This window comes from Dipteris shenzhenensis, chromosome 6 (genome assembly GCF_047967505.1).
Source record: "Dipteris shenzhenensis isolate YYH24624 ecotype China chromosome 6, Dip_SZ_1.0, whole genome shotgun sequence".
Classification (NCBI taxonomy): Eukaryota; Viridiplantae; Streptophyta; class Polypodiopsida; order Gleicheniales; family Dipteridaceae; genus Dipteris; species Dipteris shenzhenensis.
Window position 1 is genome coordinate 50,039,095 of NC_141601.1, and position 20,882 is coordinate 50,059,976.

General features: G+C 44.2%; 1 protein-coding gene across 4 annotated transcripts in view; it reads right to left on the minus strand.

Annotated features, from left to right (window-relative positions):
- The window catches only part of LOC147901292 (uncharacterized), a 49,597-nt gene extending 36,631 nt beyond the window's left edge, over positions 1 to 12,966 (minus strand). For all 4 annotated transcript variants that reach the window (XM_087375824.1, XM_087375822.1, XM_087375823.1 and 1 more), the window contains exons 1-2: positions 12,867 to 12,966; positions 12,695 to 12,767 (exon numbers count right to left, since the gene is read on the minus strand). In XM_087375824.1, the coding sequence (XP_087231950.1) occupies positions 12,695 to 12,767; positions 12,867 to 12,932 (139 nt within the window). In that variant the 5' untranslated portion in view covers positions 12,933 to 12,966. The remainder of the gene's footprint in view (positions 1 to 12,694; positions 12,768 to 12,866) is intronic.
- Positions 12,967 to 20,882: the final 7,916 nt, after the last annotated feature.

Consider the following 20,882-nt stretch of genomic DNA (forward strand, 5'->3'; position numbering starts at 1 on the left):
AATGTGCACAAAGAAGGTTGGATACAGGTTGGGGAAAATACTATCAATTTGAAAATGATTGCAGGCACACTGACACCCGGAACTGGAAGATCCGGAATATGTTGTTTGATGCATATGTGGTCCAAACAGTGCTCGCACTGCCTATGGGATTGCAGACAGGCGAGAATCATATGGAAGGGGATTGCAAGACTTTTCAGCACTTTTGTTCGCCTACCTTTCTATATGACCTGGGGATCAGTGGCTTGGCTTACTCTTTCAGGGCCCCAGGTATTTTTTGAGAGACTTGACTCCTCTTGGGCTCTTCACATCCGACGACACGTTGTGGAGTCGTGCTCTCTAGAGGATGTTCCGGCCACTCTTTTCAAGGCTGCTCACTCCTCGGTCGACTCTCCATGGGAGATCCTAGCTAGCATTGCAGCATGGCACATTTGGAGAGCCAGATGCACTGAGGCTTTGGAGGGTTCTCAGGTTCACCCTTCTCAGATCTTGGCCAGTACTTGGATAGATACGATACACACTCTGATGGCCATTTGGGCGACCATGCAAGGATCATCTCGAGCAGCCTCCTCCAGGAGAGTTACTTTTCTCAGAGATTGGAGAGACTCTCCCTTCTTTGCTGAGACTTCTACAGGGTTGAGATGGCATTTTCAGCCTCAGCCTTGGTTTCTTTCTACCTCAATTCTCTGAGCTGTTTTTACTACATGCTTAACATGGTGTATTTCCGCACAGAGCTTGCTCTAGCGGGTTTCTTTCTTACTTAATAGAAGTCTCTTTTTTGTGAAAAAAAAAAAAAACAGTGCTCTACGAAGTAGAAGTATGGGGAGGCAGCATCTCTCCATCTACATGGAATGAGATTGAAAAAATGCAGAAAGCACTCCTACGACGACATCTAGGAGTCAAGGCTACTACCCCGTACTCTGTGCTCCTTTTGGAAAGAGGCAGGAGGCCAATTGAGTTTCATCCATTGATCAGAGTGATGCAATATCTAGTGGACGTGCAACAACTGCCAACAGACAGATTACCACACGGACAGCAAGTATGAAACTTCAAAAGAACCATAAAAGCAAGATCATATGTACACGATGGGGGACAGACATAAGGAAATGGTTCAGCAGATGGAAAGTGGAACCATACTTAACTATGCCACTTGAAAAGGTCAATCTACAGGAATTCCAGCTGTCCTTACTATGCACCCTACAGGCTGAATGGCTAACAGCAGAAAAGAAGACCAAGTTAGAATACTACCAAGATCAAATAAATCCTCTATGCTGGTCATCATTCATGAAATCAGATGCCTCTGCTCAGCCATACATCAGCACTCTCATCCCTCTTCTCTATCGCAGGAATATTGCCAGATTCCGCACATGGTCACATACCTTGGCCATAGAGAAAGGAGCTTGGCTGAATTTGCCACGACATGCCAGAGTTTGCAGATTTTGTGATTCACAGACAGTCGAGACAGAGGCACATGTAGCTCTACAATGCCCCAAATATGCACATATCAGGGATGATTACCAGCAGATACTGGTAGACACCACACAGCTCTCATCAGTTCTCTCCACTGCCTCTCCGGCAACGTTGGGGTCTTTGTCACCCGTATTTTTTTGTACCATCAAAAACTTGAAAAGTCTTGACCCCTCCACATCGGAGGAGATTTTTTGTACTGAGGATTAGGTCCCCTGGGTCATTTTTGGCCCCTCGAGGACGATAATAAATTCTACTTCTCTCTCGGGACCCAGAGCCAGTGACTCAACAGCTCAGATAGAGGACGGGCGTGCAGATTACACTTGGGGATATTCCCTCCATGTTTTGCGTCGGAGCACGGCCGACAAGGGTTACTGTAGACCTTGTTAGGCGTAGAGCTATGATCAGGAGCCGTCACACGACCGCACCCTCGAGTGGTCGACAACACTCTATAGCTGACTTCATGCTTCCAGTGCCTCATCCATCCCTGATGTCTGGATGATAGTAATGATGATGATGCTGGTGATAATGATGTGATTGATATGTAGTCGACCACCGACATGACTATGTTGTACTCAATATTTAGTACTACCATTTTGCCTTCTTTTGCATTCTACATTGGTGTGGATGCTCGTTTAGTAGCTCCACCCTCATAGCTCGCTTGTGTCAAGATTTTCACAGTCTCATAGAACCATCGGTCTTCTGAAGACTTTAATAACCTCTCTCTCTCTCTCTCTCTCTCTCTCTCTCTCTCTCTCTCTATATATATATATATATATATATATGTATGTATGTATGTATGTATGTATGTATGTATGTATGTATGTATGTATGTATGTATGTATTGGTGCCGTTATGATCATGATTCTGGACTTTTTCTGTTTGTACTCATCATGGGTGTTGATGCCCACTTAGTGGCTCCAATGTATCAGGTCTCTTTTAGGCTCATAGACGTTTTGGTCTTCCAAAGACTTTTAATAATCTCTCTCCTCTCTCTCTCTCTCTCTCTCTCTCTCTCTCAGTATTGTACTTCCCTCGTTGGAGCCATCTCCATTGAGAGGAAGGACGCACACTCCCTATTCATGTGGGTCCAAGACTGACGCACAAACACCCGTGACCTTTTCATAGCAATATGCTACTTCCCGCCAGACACATCCCACTTCGCCAGAGTGGCACGCGAGGAGGGTGAGACATCGCCATATGCACCCTTACATCAGGATATCCCAGACCTTTCAACCCACGGGAAAGTTCTTGTTGGGGACTTCAACGCCAAGACGAGCACGCGCCAAGCACCACTCCTGGACTTCCGAGACGACTCTATCATGCTACCAGACATGGACCTAGATGGAGCAGGTATGACCAGGACCTCATCGGACCCACATGGGCCTCCCTTCCTCCCTCGCTCTGCCTCCCTCGCTGCCTCGCCTCCCTTCCTCGCTGCCTCGCCTCCCTCCCGCGTGCAGCCTCCCTCCCTCGCCTCACTCCCTCGCTCCTTCCCTCTCGCTCTGCCTCCCTCCCTCCATCCATCCCTCCCTCCCTCGCTCTGCCTCCCTCACCTCGCCTCCCTCCCTCGCTCCCTCCCTCCCTCCCTTGCTCGCCTCACCTGCCTCCCTCTCGCGTGCAGACTCCCTCCCTCGCCTCGCTCCCTCGCTCACCTCCCCTGCATATCACGACTAATGTAGGACAAGAAGATCAAATGGGAGCGGCTTCAAGGACAAGAAACCAGTGACAAATTTATGCACCCTTCCAAAGCCTTTCTTAGAACTGCCTTTTTTGAGCTCAACATAAAATTGCTTTACATTACTTTCTTTTTTTTCGTGAGAATGAAAATTGTATTAGATCAAGAGTACAATTTGGAAAACCTTCGCAACCCCTTCTTTTTTCAATTATTCTCTATTGTGAAATTCTTACTTGGTTATCATGAATACCAGTAGCCCTGGAAGGTCGAACCAACAGCATCTCCAAAATAAGCTTCCATAAATGCCAACCCTCCCTCAACCCCGCAAACCTACTCCTTCATGCCCCTGCCAAATTCACAAAACCGTTTGCACCCTCTTTGTAATCCACGAAAAGCTCTGCTTGCAACCATGACATCTAAAAGAAGACAGATCTGGGGGCACAACAACACGATATATTTTGCCAGGGTAGTGGTGTTCGAAGTACTCTTGTAGTGGTCTCGTGTTTGCTGCTAACGTCCTAGGAATCCCATTAATCATAACTGTAAATGCAGCAATACAATCTGTAGTTACCTCTCCATGAAATCGTGTGGATACAAGTCTTTCATCCAAAGCTCGTATACACAGATGCATCACTCCCACCACTGCAACCATGAACAAAAAATGGCCCCATAATAAGGAACAACCCTTTTCTACATGTATAACTGTGGCCCATTGCATGGGAGGGAGGTTGCACGCGGGTATGCCTGCTGCACCATATGGCACGCGCTCCTCTATGGCCCTCCTCAAGTGGTTTTACTTGCTTCCCACACGGGGGGGGCACTAGTGTAGTAGATTACATCATGGGATCCCCTACCTTCACTTCATGTATCACCGACTTCACTGTAGCACCACTCCCTCGAGGAGCTGATCACACATACCTATTCTTCACTATCGCCACCCCATGCTTAGCCACACCACACACACCACATAGGAAGCACGACACCTACCACAACATACACTTTGATCACAGCCTCTCCCCAGCCTACTCTGGACGCCTAAACAAACTCCTAACCTACATCGATCACATATCACTCATAGAGGACCGTGCTGCCCTGATTAGTCGCACACTCCACGAGGCTGCCCTCCAAATCTTTCCCCACACCACACGGTCCACTAGACCACCACCTCTTGGTTATGTACCCTGCAACAACTAGTACGATGAGGAGTGCAAGGCTTATCGCCGACAACTCCGACTTGAAACCAGATGTCACGTCCCGAACACACCAGACACGGTACGCAAGTACCGATGTCTCGTATGTCGAAAGAAGCAGGCATTTCTTCATCGAAATGAGAAGGAGCTACTAAACATCTTGTACAGCAATAACTCTAAGGATTTTTGGCAGAGATTCTTTGAGCGTAGGTCTCCATCACCCCTCACCGACACGAGCGTCTGGCACACGTATGCACACCATCTTTATGATGTCCCACACCAGCCCACTCCATATCTCATACACACCTCGCCCCACCACTTGCACGTTGTTCACCAAAGGGGGGGCCAAGGACGCGACATTGAAACTGCACAATGGCCGAGCTAAGAATCATGAGGGGCTATGCACTGAGTTTATCGCATATGGGATCGACACTTTAGCCCCGATCCTAGCAAAGCTATTCAATGACGCTGTTTGCCTTGGCTTCCCCGGCACTTGGACACTCAACACCATCACCCCCATCCACAAGGCAAGGGATCCCATGGACCCAAGTAACTACACGACTATCATGATTGGACATGTGATGTCCAAAATCTATGCAACTGTATTGGATGCGTCGGTCAACCTGTTCGCAGAGATGAGAGGGCTCAGAGCAGAGGGTCATGCCGGTTTCAGGCGAGACCATGGGACTATGGATCACATAGTCACACTCAGGAGTGTCATTGAGGAGGCCAGATCACGGAAGGAGAGGGTATTATGCAACTTTGTGGATTTCCGCAAAGCCTGACACAGTACCTCGAGCTCATCTCATCACACGCCTACAGACACTGGGATTTGATCAAGAGATCATCTGGGCAGTCATGGCACTTTATGACCATAGGGATCAAACAGGGTTGTCCCTTATCACCAACCTTGTTTGGCCTCTACATCGATGAGCTGGAGACTTTCATGGGGGCGTTCGAAGGGACCGGTTGCTCACTTGCCGGGATCATCATCAGGATTCTTCTTTATGCAGATGACGTGGCACTCTTGTCATCCACACCCGAGGGACTCCAGCGACACCTGGATGCACTACAGGCTTTTTGTCTATCCCATGATTTGGAGGTCAACCTTGGCAAGACCAAGGTCATGATCTTTAACACCTCTCGAGCAATCATGCAACGGAAGCAATTTACTTTTGGTCGGTCACCAGTTGAGATCGTATCCTCATACACTTACTTGGGGGTCATCTTCTCCGGCCCGATCTTCACGATGAGACCAGCGATGCAGGCAAGACTGAGCAGAGGATACGCCTCACTGGCTCGACTAGAGAGACAATGCTTCCACTCACACTTTCAGGACCCTCGGACCAAGGCTCTTCTCTTCGACTCCTTGGTTCGACCAGCCAGTATGTATGGCAGCCCTTGTTGGGGACCTGACATGTCAAAGATAGAGTGGACACGGGTGGAGCGCTTGCAGATCCTCATGCTCTCACAGATGATCCGGGGGAAACCATCTGTACCACATCACATCATTCAAGCCGAGTTTGGTGCTTCTCCACTCCAGCTAGATACAGCCTTTCAGACCATCACATATCTACACCGGGTTAGATCATATGGAGACTGCACTTCAAGGAGACAGAGGTTGCCATGGTTAGCTCTCGATTCCTCCATGAGGTTGGCAGCAGAGGGAGACGAGCGATGTTGGTATGCACGGACTCACAGATGGTTTGTGAAACTAGGGTTTCACATCGATAGGATACCTCCTTTTCAGTATAGTTTAGATGCCCCTCCGGTACTCCCACCCACCATCCCGATCGGGCCACACACCAACCAGGTCATTCGAGAGGATCTCCTGCAGCTACACACCTTTAGGACCAGGTTCAAGTCGAGGGAGCTTCCAGTGAAGCTGAGTTTCTACAAAGATCACTGTCTTCGTATTTCGAAGGAGGGATTCATCACACCACCAGAGTACATTGAGCTTCATATGCCTCACTCACTACGGATCTCCGTCGGATCCAACACCCCCTCTCAGCTGTTGGGATAGTAGAGTAATGGCCATGTCCTCTGATGAAATATGCTTCCCTGCCTGGAGGATGACCTGTTGAAGTTCCTGTAACTTGTTGATGTGGTCCCGCATCGATGAAGACTTCTTGGGATCTAACAACCTCATCTGGACCTCCAGTGAAACCCTCTTCGTGGGAGAGCTTCGGTTATACATGGACGCCAAATGCTCCCATATACTCTCGGCCACTATCATGTGCTTCACGTGATTAATCACCTAAGGAGTACAGTTAAGAAAGATGAATGATCTTATCCTTGCATTGACACGGTCCCACAGCTGGGACAGAGTCTGAGCCAAAATGCCAAGGTCTTGTGCAAGGGGATCTGGTCGGGCAACACCAATCAGGATCAAATCTACCAAATCTATGACTTTAACACAGACTCCATCATTACCCACCAGATGCCGTAATTGAGCCCATCCAAATGCCGGTCAACCGAGAGCGTGGGCAACACTGGAATTAGTCTTGTTCTCTTCCATCTCGGACAAAGTCACCATGTCGAAGTGAAGTTGGACGATGAACTGAAAGAGAAGATGGATGGGATAGAAGGGAACTGAGGGTCGAAGAAAGGAGAAGGCAGAAGAAGAGGATGAAGGGGCTGTCAGCCCAATGTACCTTCACACCTCGCTTCCTATCCCTTGGAAACACCTCCTCTCTGATCTGAAAACACCCTTCAAAATCACCCCTTTGCTGGTCACCCGAACAGTCCACTCCTCGCACGCGCTCCTCCTCAAAGACACCTCCAAACAACACCCTAATCCTCCTCTCTGTGTGTTGGCTCAACACTCCCTCCGCTCCTCGGGTCTCAAGCCAACCGTGGCTCTGATACCATGTGAGAAGTGCAGCGGAAATGAACGGGAGAGAGAGAGAGAGAGAGAGAGAGAGAGAAAGCACACCTCACACACACACATTGAGAAGGAGAGGAAGGAGAGAAAGGCACAAGAGAGCGACAAGTGATCTCTGGAGAAAAACCCTGCTACAATTGAGGGAAACAACGGGCTGCTCGAGAGCTCGGAACACACAACTCAACGACCAGAAGAACGGGAGCACGGGGGAGTGGATGAACTGCTCCACTACCCTGCTCCTCAAGTGATGCTATGGGCTGGCTCTGCACCTCTACGAAGCACACTCTATGGTGGACTGAACTGCTCCACAAGATGCTCAAACCAGGAGTGAGGGGGGGCCTATATATAGCCCCTCACCCTCCTCCAGCCGGCTGCAGGCTGCAGCATGCAGGCCGACTCACTGCCCATGAGCGCCGATTCCAGCACATACGGCTGGGCACACAGCCCTATAAAAGCGCTCCTAGGGGGCCGACCCCCTTCAGCCTGTGGACCGACCCACCTAAAGGGCTCCCTACTGCCCTATAAAGAGGGCTCAAGCCCCCAGCCCATGGCCAGCAAGGTGGCCGACCTGCACCCTCTGCTCCACAGCCCATAAGAACGCCCCCAATCCTAGAGGGGACCGTGTCCTTCTTTGGAAGAAGCTGCTTTCTTGGTCTTGCATTGCATAGTCTCGGATCATTGGGGGTGATTTCAACATGGTTGAAATGCCCTCGGACAAAAAAGGAGGTAGGGAAGGCGGTATTCATTCCCTAGAGAGAGCAGCCTGGGATGCCTTCCTCTTTCAGTTTAGTGGCAGAGATGCTTGGCATGATGATGCTTTCCACACTCAGCCACAGCCACTCCTATTTTCTTGGTCGAACAAGAGGTTGCAGATGCCTACCCATGCACGGATTGACAGATTTTATATGGATGATTGGGCTCTTGACAGAGGTGGTATTGTACGCATTACACTTGGGGTGTCCACTTCAGATCATTTTCCTGTGGTTTTGTTTGTTTCAAATCCTCATGTGAGGACCCGCTCTGCCAGTATCAGGATTCCACATGCCTTTTATGCAAAGGAGGGCCTTACAGAGGCAGTGTTGCGGGCTTGGGTATCTCACATGCATGATGGGCAGCTTTCACCATCCGATGTAGCTACAGCCCTCTCAAATATTAGCAACTATTATCATGCAGTTGCTCGTACCAGGAGAGGTGAGATCCTCAGGTGAGAGATAGGTGTCCGTCAGCAATTGTCTCCTCTTCAGAGGGAGGAGCAGAAGAGGCCTACAAATGCTTGGATTCAGGATCGCCTTGCTGCAGCAAGGGCCCAGCAGCAGTCATTGCTAGATCAGAGAGCAGAGTATGCCTTTCACACTAAAGAGTCATTTTGGACTCACAAGGGAGGTAAGGTCAACAAGCAATTCTTCTCTACTCTTGGCCCCACGCATAGTAAGGAGAGCGTATCACAGCTTGTGGACTCAGACGGAGTTTTACTGACACATCCAGATGCCGTCTTGCAGGTAGCTACAGAGTTCTATGCCTAACTTCTTACAGCAAATCCTGACAGTCAAGCCACAGATGATGCTAGAGTTGTTATTTGGCAACACTTACCTTTTTATTTGTGGCTGAAGCTATGAGCTACTACATTAGAGCTCAAGCTGATATTATAGGGCTGAGGCTTCCATTGAGACAGGAGGATGAGCTCTTGGATAGTGAGTTGGCAGATGACACGGCTGTTTTTTTGGATGCCACGCCACAGACACACCTCATTCAGGACAGCTTTGGATTTATTTTGCACTGCAGCAGGGGCTCACATTAATTGGAATAAGTCCAATGGTTTCTGGATTAGTGATGAGGACACGCCAGACTGGGGTTAACAACATAGGGTTCACTTGGATTCAGAGGGGTGTTTCCATCAGGTACTTAGGATGCCAGGTCGGGTTGGGGATCTCTCCAGCACAGCAATTTGCTCCCGTGCTAGAGGGTATCAGGATGCCAGACTTGACCTCGCATCCAGGATGGTGGTTGTGAACCAGGTACTATTGGCTACTGCCTGGTTCGTCTACTCTTGCTGGTGCAGATCTAGAGGTTGTATCGCTCAACTCATGAAACCTATCAGGAATTTCCTTTGGAGTGGGTTAGATGGCACCTCAGATGTTGTGGCCAGGGTGGATTGCGAGACTCTCATTCTCCCCACAGGGGAAGGAGGCCTCAATATTATTGATCCGAACTTCCAGTGTATGGCCTTGCTCTGCAAGGAATCGACAAAGGTGACAAGGGAGAAGGGGAGAAAGAAGAGGGTGAACTATGACGGTGCCAGAGCCAAGAGAAGAGTGCACAAAACAAGCTGAGTATGGCTGTATGGAACCGTAATGGCACACTTTGGTCAGACCCAGGTGGCTTCTCGGATACATACACAGGCAGAGACATCATCTTCTACACTAAGACACATGAGAGCCCAGAGAGAGGGCTGCCCACAGTGACAGGATACACCTAGGAGTCTGCTCATAGGAAAGAAATGAGAAGAGATAGTCGGGTACGAGGCTCTGGAGGTGTAGCTGTCCTTTTCAAAACACACTTGAGGCCACTCATATCTGTGGTACGGAGAGAGGAACATGCACGTCACATGTGGATACGAGTGCAGCACTAGATGCCCGACCTATCTTCATTGCAGTATGCTATTTCCCTCCGCACACGTCATCATATGTCCATGATGTCACTACAGAGGGGCACAGCCCTTATGAGACAATACATGAGGATATCATAGAGTTCTCTAGACAGGGAGACACCCTCCTTCTGGGGAATTTCAATGCAAGAACAAGGGACAAGCAAGTGGGCTTACTTGACTTCACATATGAGAGAGATCCCCACATGATGCCAGAGTTAGATGCACTAGAACTTGGGACTCAGAGACTCTCTGCAGATACTTCGCATGTGACAACATACGGGCAACACCTGCTTGAGTTGGGAGCTGTCCACGACCTCATCATCTACAATGGCCTTCAAATATGGCCATCATCTTAGGGATTCACATGCTTCCCACATGGAGGTGGGACTAGCACAGTGGACTACCTACTGGGCCCACTGGCTTTTGTCTCACGGATACATGACCTCACCATACCCCCCCCCACTTGGAGCTAACCACTCATACCTGGCCTTCGATGTTCTTGTTACTACACTAGGCACAAGGAGAGTTCCTACCACTACCCGTACCCAGATCCACTTTGATCGTGCTCTTGATCCAGTGTATGTGTGCCACTTAGCCAGAGAGCTTCCGGCCTTATTGGAGGATGATCTAGACCTCACTCATGCCTCAGCTACCCTTGTCGCAGTGATACAGGATGCTGCCACCAGATCCTTTCCTACGACCCAATCTTCACAGGTACGAGATGGAAAGATACCTCAGAACCCCTGGTTTGATGATGAGTGCAGAGAGATGCGCAAGCCCACCTCACACAGGAGCGAGCCCTAGGTCAGTTGACGCTACACGAGGCACACAGGATATTTCAACGGCTGACACGCCGCAAGAGACGAGCCTTCCTCACACATAGGATGGATGAGATCATCAAACCATTTCGCGGAAGAAACCCAACCACTGGGTGGAGATTCCTCGCAGAGGGAAAGCCACCCATCCCCATCATCGATCCGGGCGTGTGGCACACCTATGCATGCTCCTTATATGATGTCCGAGGCAGACACCGCCAGACATGTCCACTATGCCCAGCCCACTACTTGTCATCTATTCACTATGCAGAATGTGCGGGCAGCACTTCGCCGGCTCCACAACCGGAAAGCACAGGATCACGAAGGCCTTCGGACAGAGCACTTCGCACATGGGAAGGAGGTCCTAGCATCGATCCTTGCACATATGTTTAACCTTGCACTTTGCCACGGCTTTCCACCAGCATGGGGCACCACTACTATCGTACCGATACACAAAGCAGGTGGACACCGGGAACTATCGTACCCTCATGATTGGCCACACACTGGCCAAGATCTATGGATCGGTGCTAGAGAGAGAGATCAGCAGTCACACAGAGGCACCTGCTCGGGATACAAAAGTACATATAGGAATTAAGGGGAAAATAAGAGAGAGAAGGCGGCACGAAATATTAGAATAGGATGTCTTCGAGTGTAGAAATGTTCCTTCACATTCTTTGTGAGAATTAAAGAAAGTTGTACCAAATATCGAATGGAGCTCTTTCACTTAGAGTACATCTCATAATATTGCCTTCCCGAGAACCACAATAGACATCAATAGATCAACGTGATCCATTTGCAATGATATTCAATATCTCATTTGCTTCCTTTCTTGAGCATCAACACATTACAGACCTTTGCAGGCATGGTTTATGGGCCAAGGGATGGCCCTACATACCAAGGGTCTAATAGCTCCCCTTTTGTGGCTGCTTGGCTCAATGCCCTTACAGTAGTTTGTGCAAAGTTGAAATTCATGAGTTAACTTTGATGTTAAAGCAAAACTCGTACTCTCCAATCCATATCATCAACTTTCTTTGACCATACCCATCCTAAGGCAGATGGAATTTGGATTCCTACGAATCGTCTGAGATCTCATCACTTAGATGCCAAGTCCTAGAGTTTTCATTGGTATTATTGTTGAGGCCTTGTTTCTCCCTTCAAAATTTATCTCCAAAGGAAAGTTGAAGATGATTAACCCCGAAAACCCAAAAACATTTGCTAAGGGAATGTACCTCATATACCACATTCTATCCGAGCTGTGACCACTAGCACATGAAGTTTTAGATAGATTCCCAGGGACTACCTCCTTCGACATGCAATCCTTGCCCTAGCCAAGGGTACATGGTACCTCCCGTGTAGAAGCTCATGATGTTGAGTACTATAGTTTCCAGAAGGGAAACTGTCCAAAAAGTCTTATGGTGCGTACTCGTGACACAATTCCTTATGTTTCTTCGTTTGAAAACACATTGGCTTGTAATCCTCGTCCTTTTGGCACTTGAAAGGAGTTTCTTGTTGGCCATCTAAGCAACCTAAACAAAAGCTTGATCGAAGAGCCGCATGCCATCAAGGATCGGGCTAAAGGAACTCCATGGCCGATAGTTGATGTTACTCCAAGGTCTAATTTCGTGAGTAAAGAATAGAAGACAAGAAGCAAACCCTTGTCCATGGCCAATAGTTGATTTTACTCCAAGGTCTATTTTCGTGAGTAAAGAATAGAAGACACCCTTGAAAAGTGAAAACCTACAAGTTCATCGACGTAAAAGCTAGGTACACAAAAAAATGTGCCTCGTAGATGGAATTAAGCAGTTTCAAAGGGACTTCCCTTCGCTTGGAGAAGGAATTGCTGACAGCTCCGAACGGAGTATTGGTACCGAACGGGGTATTGGAGATCATACTATACCGCTGTCAACAGCTCCCGTTGCTCGCCATAAAATTTCAACGACTGACACGATCCTGATTAGAATGTTGAAAGGCCGAGCTGCTTCTACTGAAAGATTACACAGAATCATATTGACTTGCCTTTAGATTTCACCTCAACCTTGGTCACGTTCGACGACGGTAAGAGCTTTCGTCCCACCTTATGTTTCACCTTCTGCAAAAGCATGGACTCATATGAGTAAACAAAAGCTACGAAATCGGAGCCCATGCTTAGTTTGAGTTGCTTGTGAAATTGTATGCATGGAAACAGAACCTGAAAGTCCACTCCAATGCCACGTAATTTTCTCTTCTTGGATGTGCTCCTCTTGGCGGGAGGCATGATGAGCTGTGGAGCTCGACTTGCTCAAGTGAAGTGCAAGTGTACGTAACTCGTTTTGCCCTTGGCTCTAGTATTTCAAATCGCTTCCTTTTCAAATGTGAAAAGGCTCATGTCATTGTCTAAGGTAATGTTTTCCCTTTTGCCCTATGGTAATATATATATTTTATATATATATATATATATATATAAAAACACATATCATTGTAGGCACTTGTTGCCTTGCCTATTACACTCGAATGTGATGAAAAGGTAAGTCACCTTTGTTTAACAACACCATGCAAACTAACTTGCTTACTCCTCTAGCTCTCTTTCTAGATACCATAGCTATGAAAGATATGTGACTCTTGATATATGAGGTTGTTTGAGGCCATTCAAACTTACCGGAGCTCTCTCTCTCTCTCTCTCTCTCTCTCTCTCTCTCTCTCTCTCTCTCTCTCTCTCAAACTTACCGGAGCTCTCTCTCTCTCTCTCTCTCTCTCTCTCTCTCTCACACACACACACACATAGCCCCTTTGATCTTTAGAAGACTTTTATAAACTTTCTTTCTTTCTAATTCAGCCATACCAGAGGTCAAGGAGCTCTGGCTCAACTAGAGCAACAATGCTCTCAGGCTAATTTTTAGAATCTGTGGGCAAAGAGATCGTTGTACAATACTCTAATGCATCTGACAACCATGTATGTAGCATCCTTCTAATGAAGTGATCTCTCAATAACTGAGTGGAGGAGATTCGAGGGGCTACATGTAATTATGGGAACTCGAATGATTTAGAGTAAATGCTCGATCCATCATGAAATAGTACAGGCCACCACAACACCACTCTAGATCATTGTTGTTTTTCAAAAAATGGAATACCTTCATCGAATGGGCCTTCCTAGCTGGGGACTACCGAGATTAGCACTAGAGTCATCTAGAGGACTAGCGAATTGAGGGTTAACATGGCTTGGTATGTGCAATCAGGGTCTTTAGATGGTTCAGGTCTCACTTTTTTAGTACAGTTTGGATGCCTTGCCCCCTTAACTCTCACAAGATGAGATCAATCGTATTATACGGTTAGATCTACTATAGCTTTGTATGTCATGGACTTGGGGAGAACCAAGAGTTTCACACCAAGCTTCAATTCTATCATGATCACTTTTTGAGAGTATTGGAGATTATCAGACTCCAAAACTCAGAGGATAGATGAGTCTCACATGCATAGAGGATTGCTATAACTCTCATCCCACTAGTTGAGTATCGAGGTAGGAAGGAGGGACAATAATTTGGACCACTTTCTCAACTAATCCACTTTTCGATTGGGTTTACATTTTAGTCTTGACCTAATCAAGATGCACTGACATAGAAAGACTTTACTGAGATAGATGTGGTGGCACGAAGTGATAGTCAAACAAGAGATTGAGTTGGACTGAACATAATTACATGTCACATCTTTCTATGTGTTTGAGATGGCACCAGAACATAGTAGAGTGGAGGAGGAGGGGTGGGCTAATATGAGGGTAGAGTGGATTAGCAAGAAGCGCTGACAAGGAGCTATGGAGCTAGAGCCATAGAGACCATGCACATGGTTGAGATAGACCACAATGCACGATGGAGGTCCAATGTATCTCAACTTTACTCAAAGGAGACCGTTAGAGTCATGGTATCAATCTTGAGATGATGAAGTTTTTCCAAAAAGGGAAAACAAGTCCAATTATATCTGAAATCATTACTCAACAAGGTAGAAGTATCTCCCATGGTTTTCGTAAGGGTATCTCAAGATTCACTCCTCTACTTCCAGCTCTTGTAAGATACAAATTCTCAACTCATAAAGGTGTCATCATGTAGTGCTAACCTCTTATCCAATCTTAATATTTAACTTGTGAGATGATGTCCTGTATTGGCCCATGGTTGCCATATCTGCATGACATGTGAGAGATGAATCTATAGGTACCCTAGTGGTTGGATGAACCTATTCTCATTTAGTCAAAGAAGATACTTTGTGTAAAATGCCATCTTAGTGGCATCTAGCTTGTTACATCAAACACCCAAATTTGTTGGATGTGAACCTACCATAAGACATCCATGATGACTTGATGCACCTCCTATCATGTCGATAATAAAGTTGGTGACCAAGAATGATGGGGGAGGTGGTCAATTGGACATACCCCTTAAGAGTGGATCTCATCCCTACCAGCTACCAAATAATGAAAGGATACATATGAATCCTTACTTCATGGTAGCCAAAACATATATCAATTTTATTAAAATATTTAGCTTCATGAAACTAATCAAAGATAACGCAAGGCATTAGATACTTATTTTGAATTGTACCTTAGAAGGGGATGGGAATTTCTACACAATTGTATAATCCATCTTTTCTTTTTACTAAAAGAATTGGGGAAGGACTATTGGGCTGAATTTGACCTTTCCTAAGGTAAGGGTTCTCATGGAAGAGCTCGGAAAAGAGCATCACATAGTAATGGCCCAAAGCTTTCATGAACCATGACAAAGGGCATGATAATCTATGCACAATTGCATAATCCATTTTTCTTTTTTATTGGGGTAGCCTAAGAGGAACTATTGGGCTAAATTTGACCTTCTAAAGTAAGGGAAGAGAGATATTGACTAGTAGCATCACATAGTAATGGCCCAAAGCTTTCGCATATAGGATGGCCTAGAGCTTTCACAAACCATAACAAGAGGACACAAGAGATCCCTATGCTCTCCTCTTTAAAATGCTCAATTCATCATGGCTTTTGTCAAACTCATTCAAATAAAGCCTAAGTTCTATTAAGTTTGCAAAAAGTGTATACAGGCTATTCATTTCCTTATGTTTTCTAATATCATTATATAGAAGATGATAGATTCTTTTTTCTACCAAATCATGATTGGTTCAATTCATGTGGTAAAAGGTCAATGCAATTTGACTTAGCAAGCAACCAGCAAGATCATGTTAACTTCTTTCTCCACAGGCTATAAGACCTGATAGAGAAAGAAGTAAAGACCAAAAAATAAGAAACTGGCATAGCTACTAATCTGTAAGAAAAGGTGGTACAAAAAGGATAGACGTAGGAACTCGTCCATCTATAGCACCAATGGTGCTCATGCTCATTCTAAAGCCACCATAGCCAACATTGCTTTAAATTCCAAAGCCATCATAGCCAATGCTAATCTTCTTGCACTTATGCCTTTTAAAGAGTTTAAAAAACAAAGTTCTCTAACTTTCAATAGCAACTTTCTAAGCATTGATTTTTTAAAAGGAATATAAATTGGAGCTTCAAAAAATGATGAAAAGCAAAAATTATAGACTTCGTAATATATTCCTCCATACTTCATAGTTATTTTATTTCATATGAGATCCAAAAGCCCTTTGTAGTGCTAGAGCACCGTACATACAAAGCTGTTGCAACCTATATTTCCTACCCATTTGTTTTGTCAATATTATCTCATCAATATTGTCATTACCAAAATCAATGATGTCATCTTTAATTATATCATATTCTATTTGAATACGATGAATTCTAGATATTTGGTTCAGATTTATAATAATGCTTAGGTGTGGATAAAGTAGTTGACTAAGCAAACAATCTTTTCATTGGTGCACATTTGCCCCCTCACCTTTCACATCTGAAGAAGCACACAAGTGTAGCACTTGCAACCACTCCTTTTGAGATGGGTAAAGTTAAGTGTGGCATATGATGTCTACAATATGACTACTTTATCAAGCATGGATAAAGAAATTGAGTAATTAGAGCCTCTTTTCCTTAAAGCAGTTTGAGTGGATGTAACTTATTTTCATTATTACACATTTGTTACTTTAGCTTTCAAATCCAAAGAAGTGTGTCGGTATAGTATCTACAACCACTCCCTCTAGGATTGATTGAATTTTCAAGTCATATATGGCATGCTACGCATCCACTACCACTATGTTATTAAGCATAGATAAAGCACTTGAGTGGGTAGAGCTTATTTCTACTTTATCATCATTTTTGCATACATGATCTCCTCTTAATTGTTGGAGGGTGTCAATGATGGTAGATTCATTTCCTTTATATTCATCATGATCCTCATCATCAATGTTGACCTCATTCGTCTCCTTCATATTCGTACTCATATTTATCTTGATCATGGGCATCCAAATCTACAACTTTCAGAAGTACATCTTTAATGAGGATGTATCACATGTAACCATTTCTCATCACTTGCATCCTTGTGGAAGAATGCTTGATGAGAATGCTCAGACAAGACAAATAGTTCATCAAATGGGTGATCACTTCCAAGGAATAATAGCATAAAACATATTATTCTTCCTTGTATCGGGACCCACTATAAATCACTTGGAACCATCGTATTTTGAGTTGAAGAATCTTGAAAAGGCTATAGTTCACTTTAATCATTTGCTTCAATACTTCAGCATAATTTAGCTCACTGTTGATTACATTTATGTCTTAGCACAGCTTTGTTGTTGAAATGATGCAACTATACCAAAGTCCACGGTGATATGCCATGGTAATTCATAAATGATCAACCCTCCAACATAAACGTGACGACCATAGGCCCACATACCACCACAAACACAAGAATGTGACAGTATAAAGATGCAATCAAATTCTTGTGAATGTAAGGTGTTAGATTAAATGTAGCACGAGATCCATTAGCTCTTGTATATTGAAAAAATTGGTTGGCAATTCTTTCTCGATTCACTCTAACATCTTTCTCAAAAAGTTAGATGGATTTAATTATTTTGAACCACCCACTTGTACAATGTGCATGCTTGTAGGTATACGTTCGTGCCAACCTTCAATCAAGCAATCATGGACGACCAATGGTAAAATAAATTACCATACACAAGTATTCAAATTAGGTGAAGTAACACCATCTATGAGGTGAAATGATCATACCCACATGATTTGTATGTTATAGCACCAACCCATAATAGATTATGCCAATCGTGGCTCTTTAAGCTAGATAGTTTGTTATCATTATTGAATGAGTCCCTAAAAGATCCTCCATCTCTAGTGGGTATTTCTATGGCTACCGTTCTTTCCTTTACTATCTGATATTCATTATTGTATAATATCCATGGAGCCACCTCTATGTGATGCATTCATCATCACTATTCTATGTTGGCCATAGGTGACGTTTTGTGTTGGCCTTCTATTTGAAGATACTTTCTTGAAGCCATTGTATCCTTCTAACCTATTAGATGCTTCCATGGGCTTCCCCTATGCTCTTCAACATATGAATGGCATTTAAGAGATGTTCAATATTTAAAGATTTCCAATAAGCAAGCCACATAAGATAGATATATCACATTTTATGCCCTTTAGCTTTAAAAATGAGTTTTTTTCTCCCGGTTTTTAAAATGCAGCCCAATTCTTATACTAATATTTTGGATTTGTACTCCGGTTTTTAAAATGCAGCCCAATTCTTATACTAATATTTTGGATTTGTACTATGTGGGAATTGCTTTGTTTCTCTAGTACCATCAAAGTGTCTTCTCTTGCTAGAGCAAAACGGATGCTCATTGGGAAACATATTATAGTTTGGATATACCCGTTTTCTCCGTTTCTTCCTATATTTAGATTTCAATTCATTATTATGTGTTGGACATGCATGATGCCCCTTTGTTGAGAGACCACAAAAGTTTTTAATAAAATAGTTAGAAAGTATGTTGATATACGATTCAAATAACATTTAAAACAATGATACTGACATAATAGCTTGACACAATGAGAGACCAGGAAAATCACGATTCATCCATATTCGTATGCCATGTAGCGTGAACCTAAGGACTAGTAATGGGAGATCTAAAAATGTTAAACATGTCAATGCCATTACATAGAAGTCTCAATTTTATCATTATTGCTCCTAGTACATACACATTTTGCTGCTTTATGTTTTCCCAAGAGCATACATATCACATAACATACACTCCCATTCTACAATTGATCAAGGGTACCCATGCAAAGTTTTGCACAAACATTTCCATTAATCTCTTATTGCATGAGGATAGCTCTACTTGGCACGAGTTTCTAAGCAAAAAGCAAATAGATTAAAGGACCCACTTGATTCTTATGTTGGACTCACTAAAGATTTACACTCTGGGGCTAACCTAAACCCTAACATTTATCAAATTTGCCAAAATCATATTGAGGTAAAGCATCTTCCTCCCTCATTTGTTAGAGAAATCCACAAAGTATACAATCTATTTGGTAAAATTATGACTCGACAATCAAATCTATCAACATGGATGAGTTCTTTGCTATTGGTTCCCTGGTCTCTATACTTAGCCTCCATGGTTGGATAAAGGTGGTCACCATTGTTGCTTCTTCCACTAGCCAGTCTATTACTTTGGTATAAGAGCTCTAATGTGGGTTTAATATCGCATGAGATAGCGAGGATCTTGAAAGGTTTTCCCAAGATGGTGTTCATCTCTTCAAGTTTTTGAGGAAGTTGTGTGGCTATAGCATATTTTTTAATGCTTTCTTTTCTCATAAGGTTACTCCTAACATAAATTTTTATTAAAGAGATGAAGTAGAAACTACTATCAGAGCTTTGCAAAACTCACTTGATGATGTTGGTCAAACATTCATAATGGGTTTGGCAATGAAAGTTTCCTTGCTTACAAAAAAGTATGTGGAAACTGGCCATGCTATGGTAGATCACATGCCGTGGAAGCTTACAATCTCATATTTCTTGAATCTTAGGCATTCCTTGCTCATGTTCCTTCCTCTACACTAGACTGACACAATCTCAAAGGATTAAATGTGCATCATTTAATTCTTGTTGAGTAGGTTTAAAAGTGAAAAGATTTTTAAGACGATTGGTGTGGACCCATCTAAATGTCCTTCCCTTGTGGCCATGTACACCTACGCTAATAGAATCATGAACTTAAGGGAAGATGATGGTAATAATTACATCCTTTTATCATTTCCTCATAGTTAGTGATGTGCTTGAGCTTGTTCATCTTTTCTCATCCAAGGGATTTTTTTATATTAGAACAAACACATTCCTTGAAATTCCTTGGAATAAGGATGTCCTAATTCTATTTTGACAATCAACAAAACCTTTGGTGGTAATTTAGAACTTAACTAAAGATGCCCTTCTTTTTGTCCAATTTTCAAGGGTGACGTTTTCTCGTTGTCCCTCCACACAAGGGAAGAAACCAATGGGTTTGTTTTATGTATATATATATAAACTGGACTCACCCTTCCTTTTCTCCCTTAAGAGAGAAAAATGAAAATTGTGAAAAGAACCAGTTGGATTCTTCTCTACACATGAATTGGTAAGGCCCCCTACCTTACGTTTAAAGTTGTGTGGACATAGGAAAGGGTGAGCAGACATGCATGCATGCATATGCACACACACGCACACACACACGTGCACGCACATGCATGCACGTGCGCACGCACACACACCCTTCCCTTACTATGCCCGTTCACTCTAAATGGGAGTTATACAGGATGTAATATGCCATCCTAGGATTACTAAGGGCTTGGTGTATGGAGGGAGAGGTAGGCAAGAGTCCCACTAACCCTTATGACACTTCATTGGATGAGGAATGAACAAGTGGGATACTCTAGAAACCATGAATTGCACCCCATACGTTTGCATACTTTATTCACAGTGGTTATCAGAGTACACCTACTAGTGAGAAATTGGGAGAGGCCCTTGGCACCTTTGGGATACCTCCCATAGTCATAGATTCTTTTTTGTGATCAATATCTTTCCCTCTATAGTTCCATAGATTGGGACATGGTCTTATAATATATTTAAAGGTTATTTATATAGATAACCCTTAAGAAGTTAAGCCAATTACTTACATAATATTACACAAAGCTATGGATAACCCATAATATTACATGAAGCTATGGATAACCCATGATAGATAACCCTTAAAAAGTTAAGACAATTACTTACATAATATTGCATGAATCCATGGATAACCCATGATGACAAATTAGTGATCC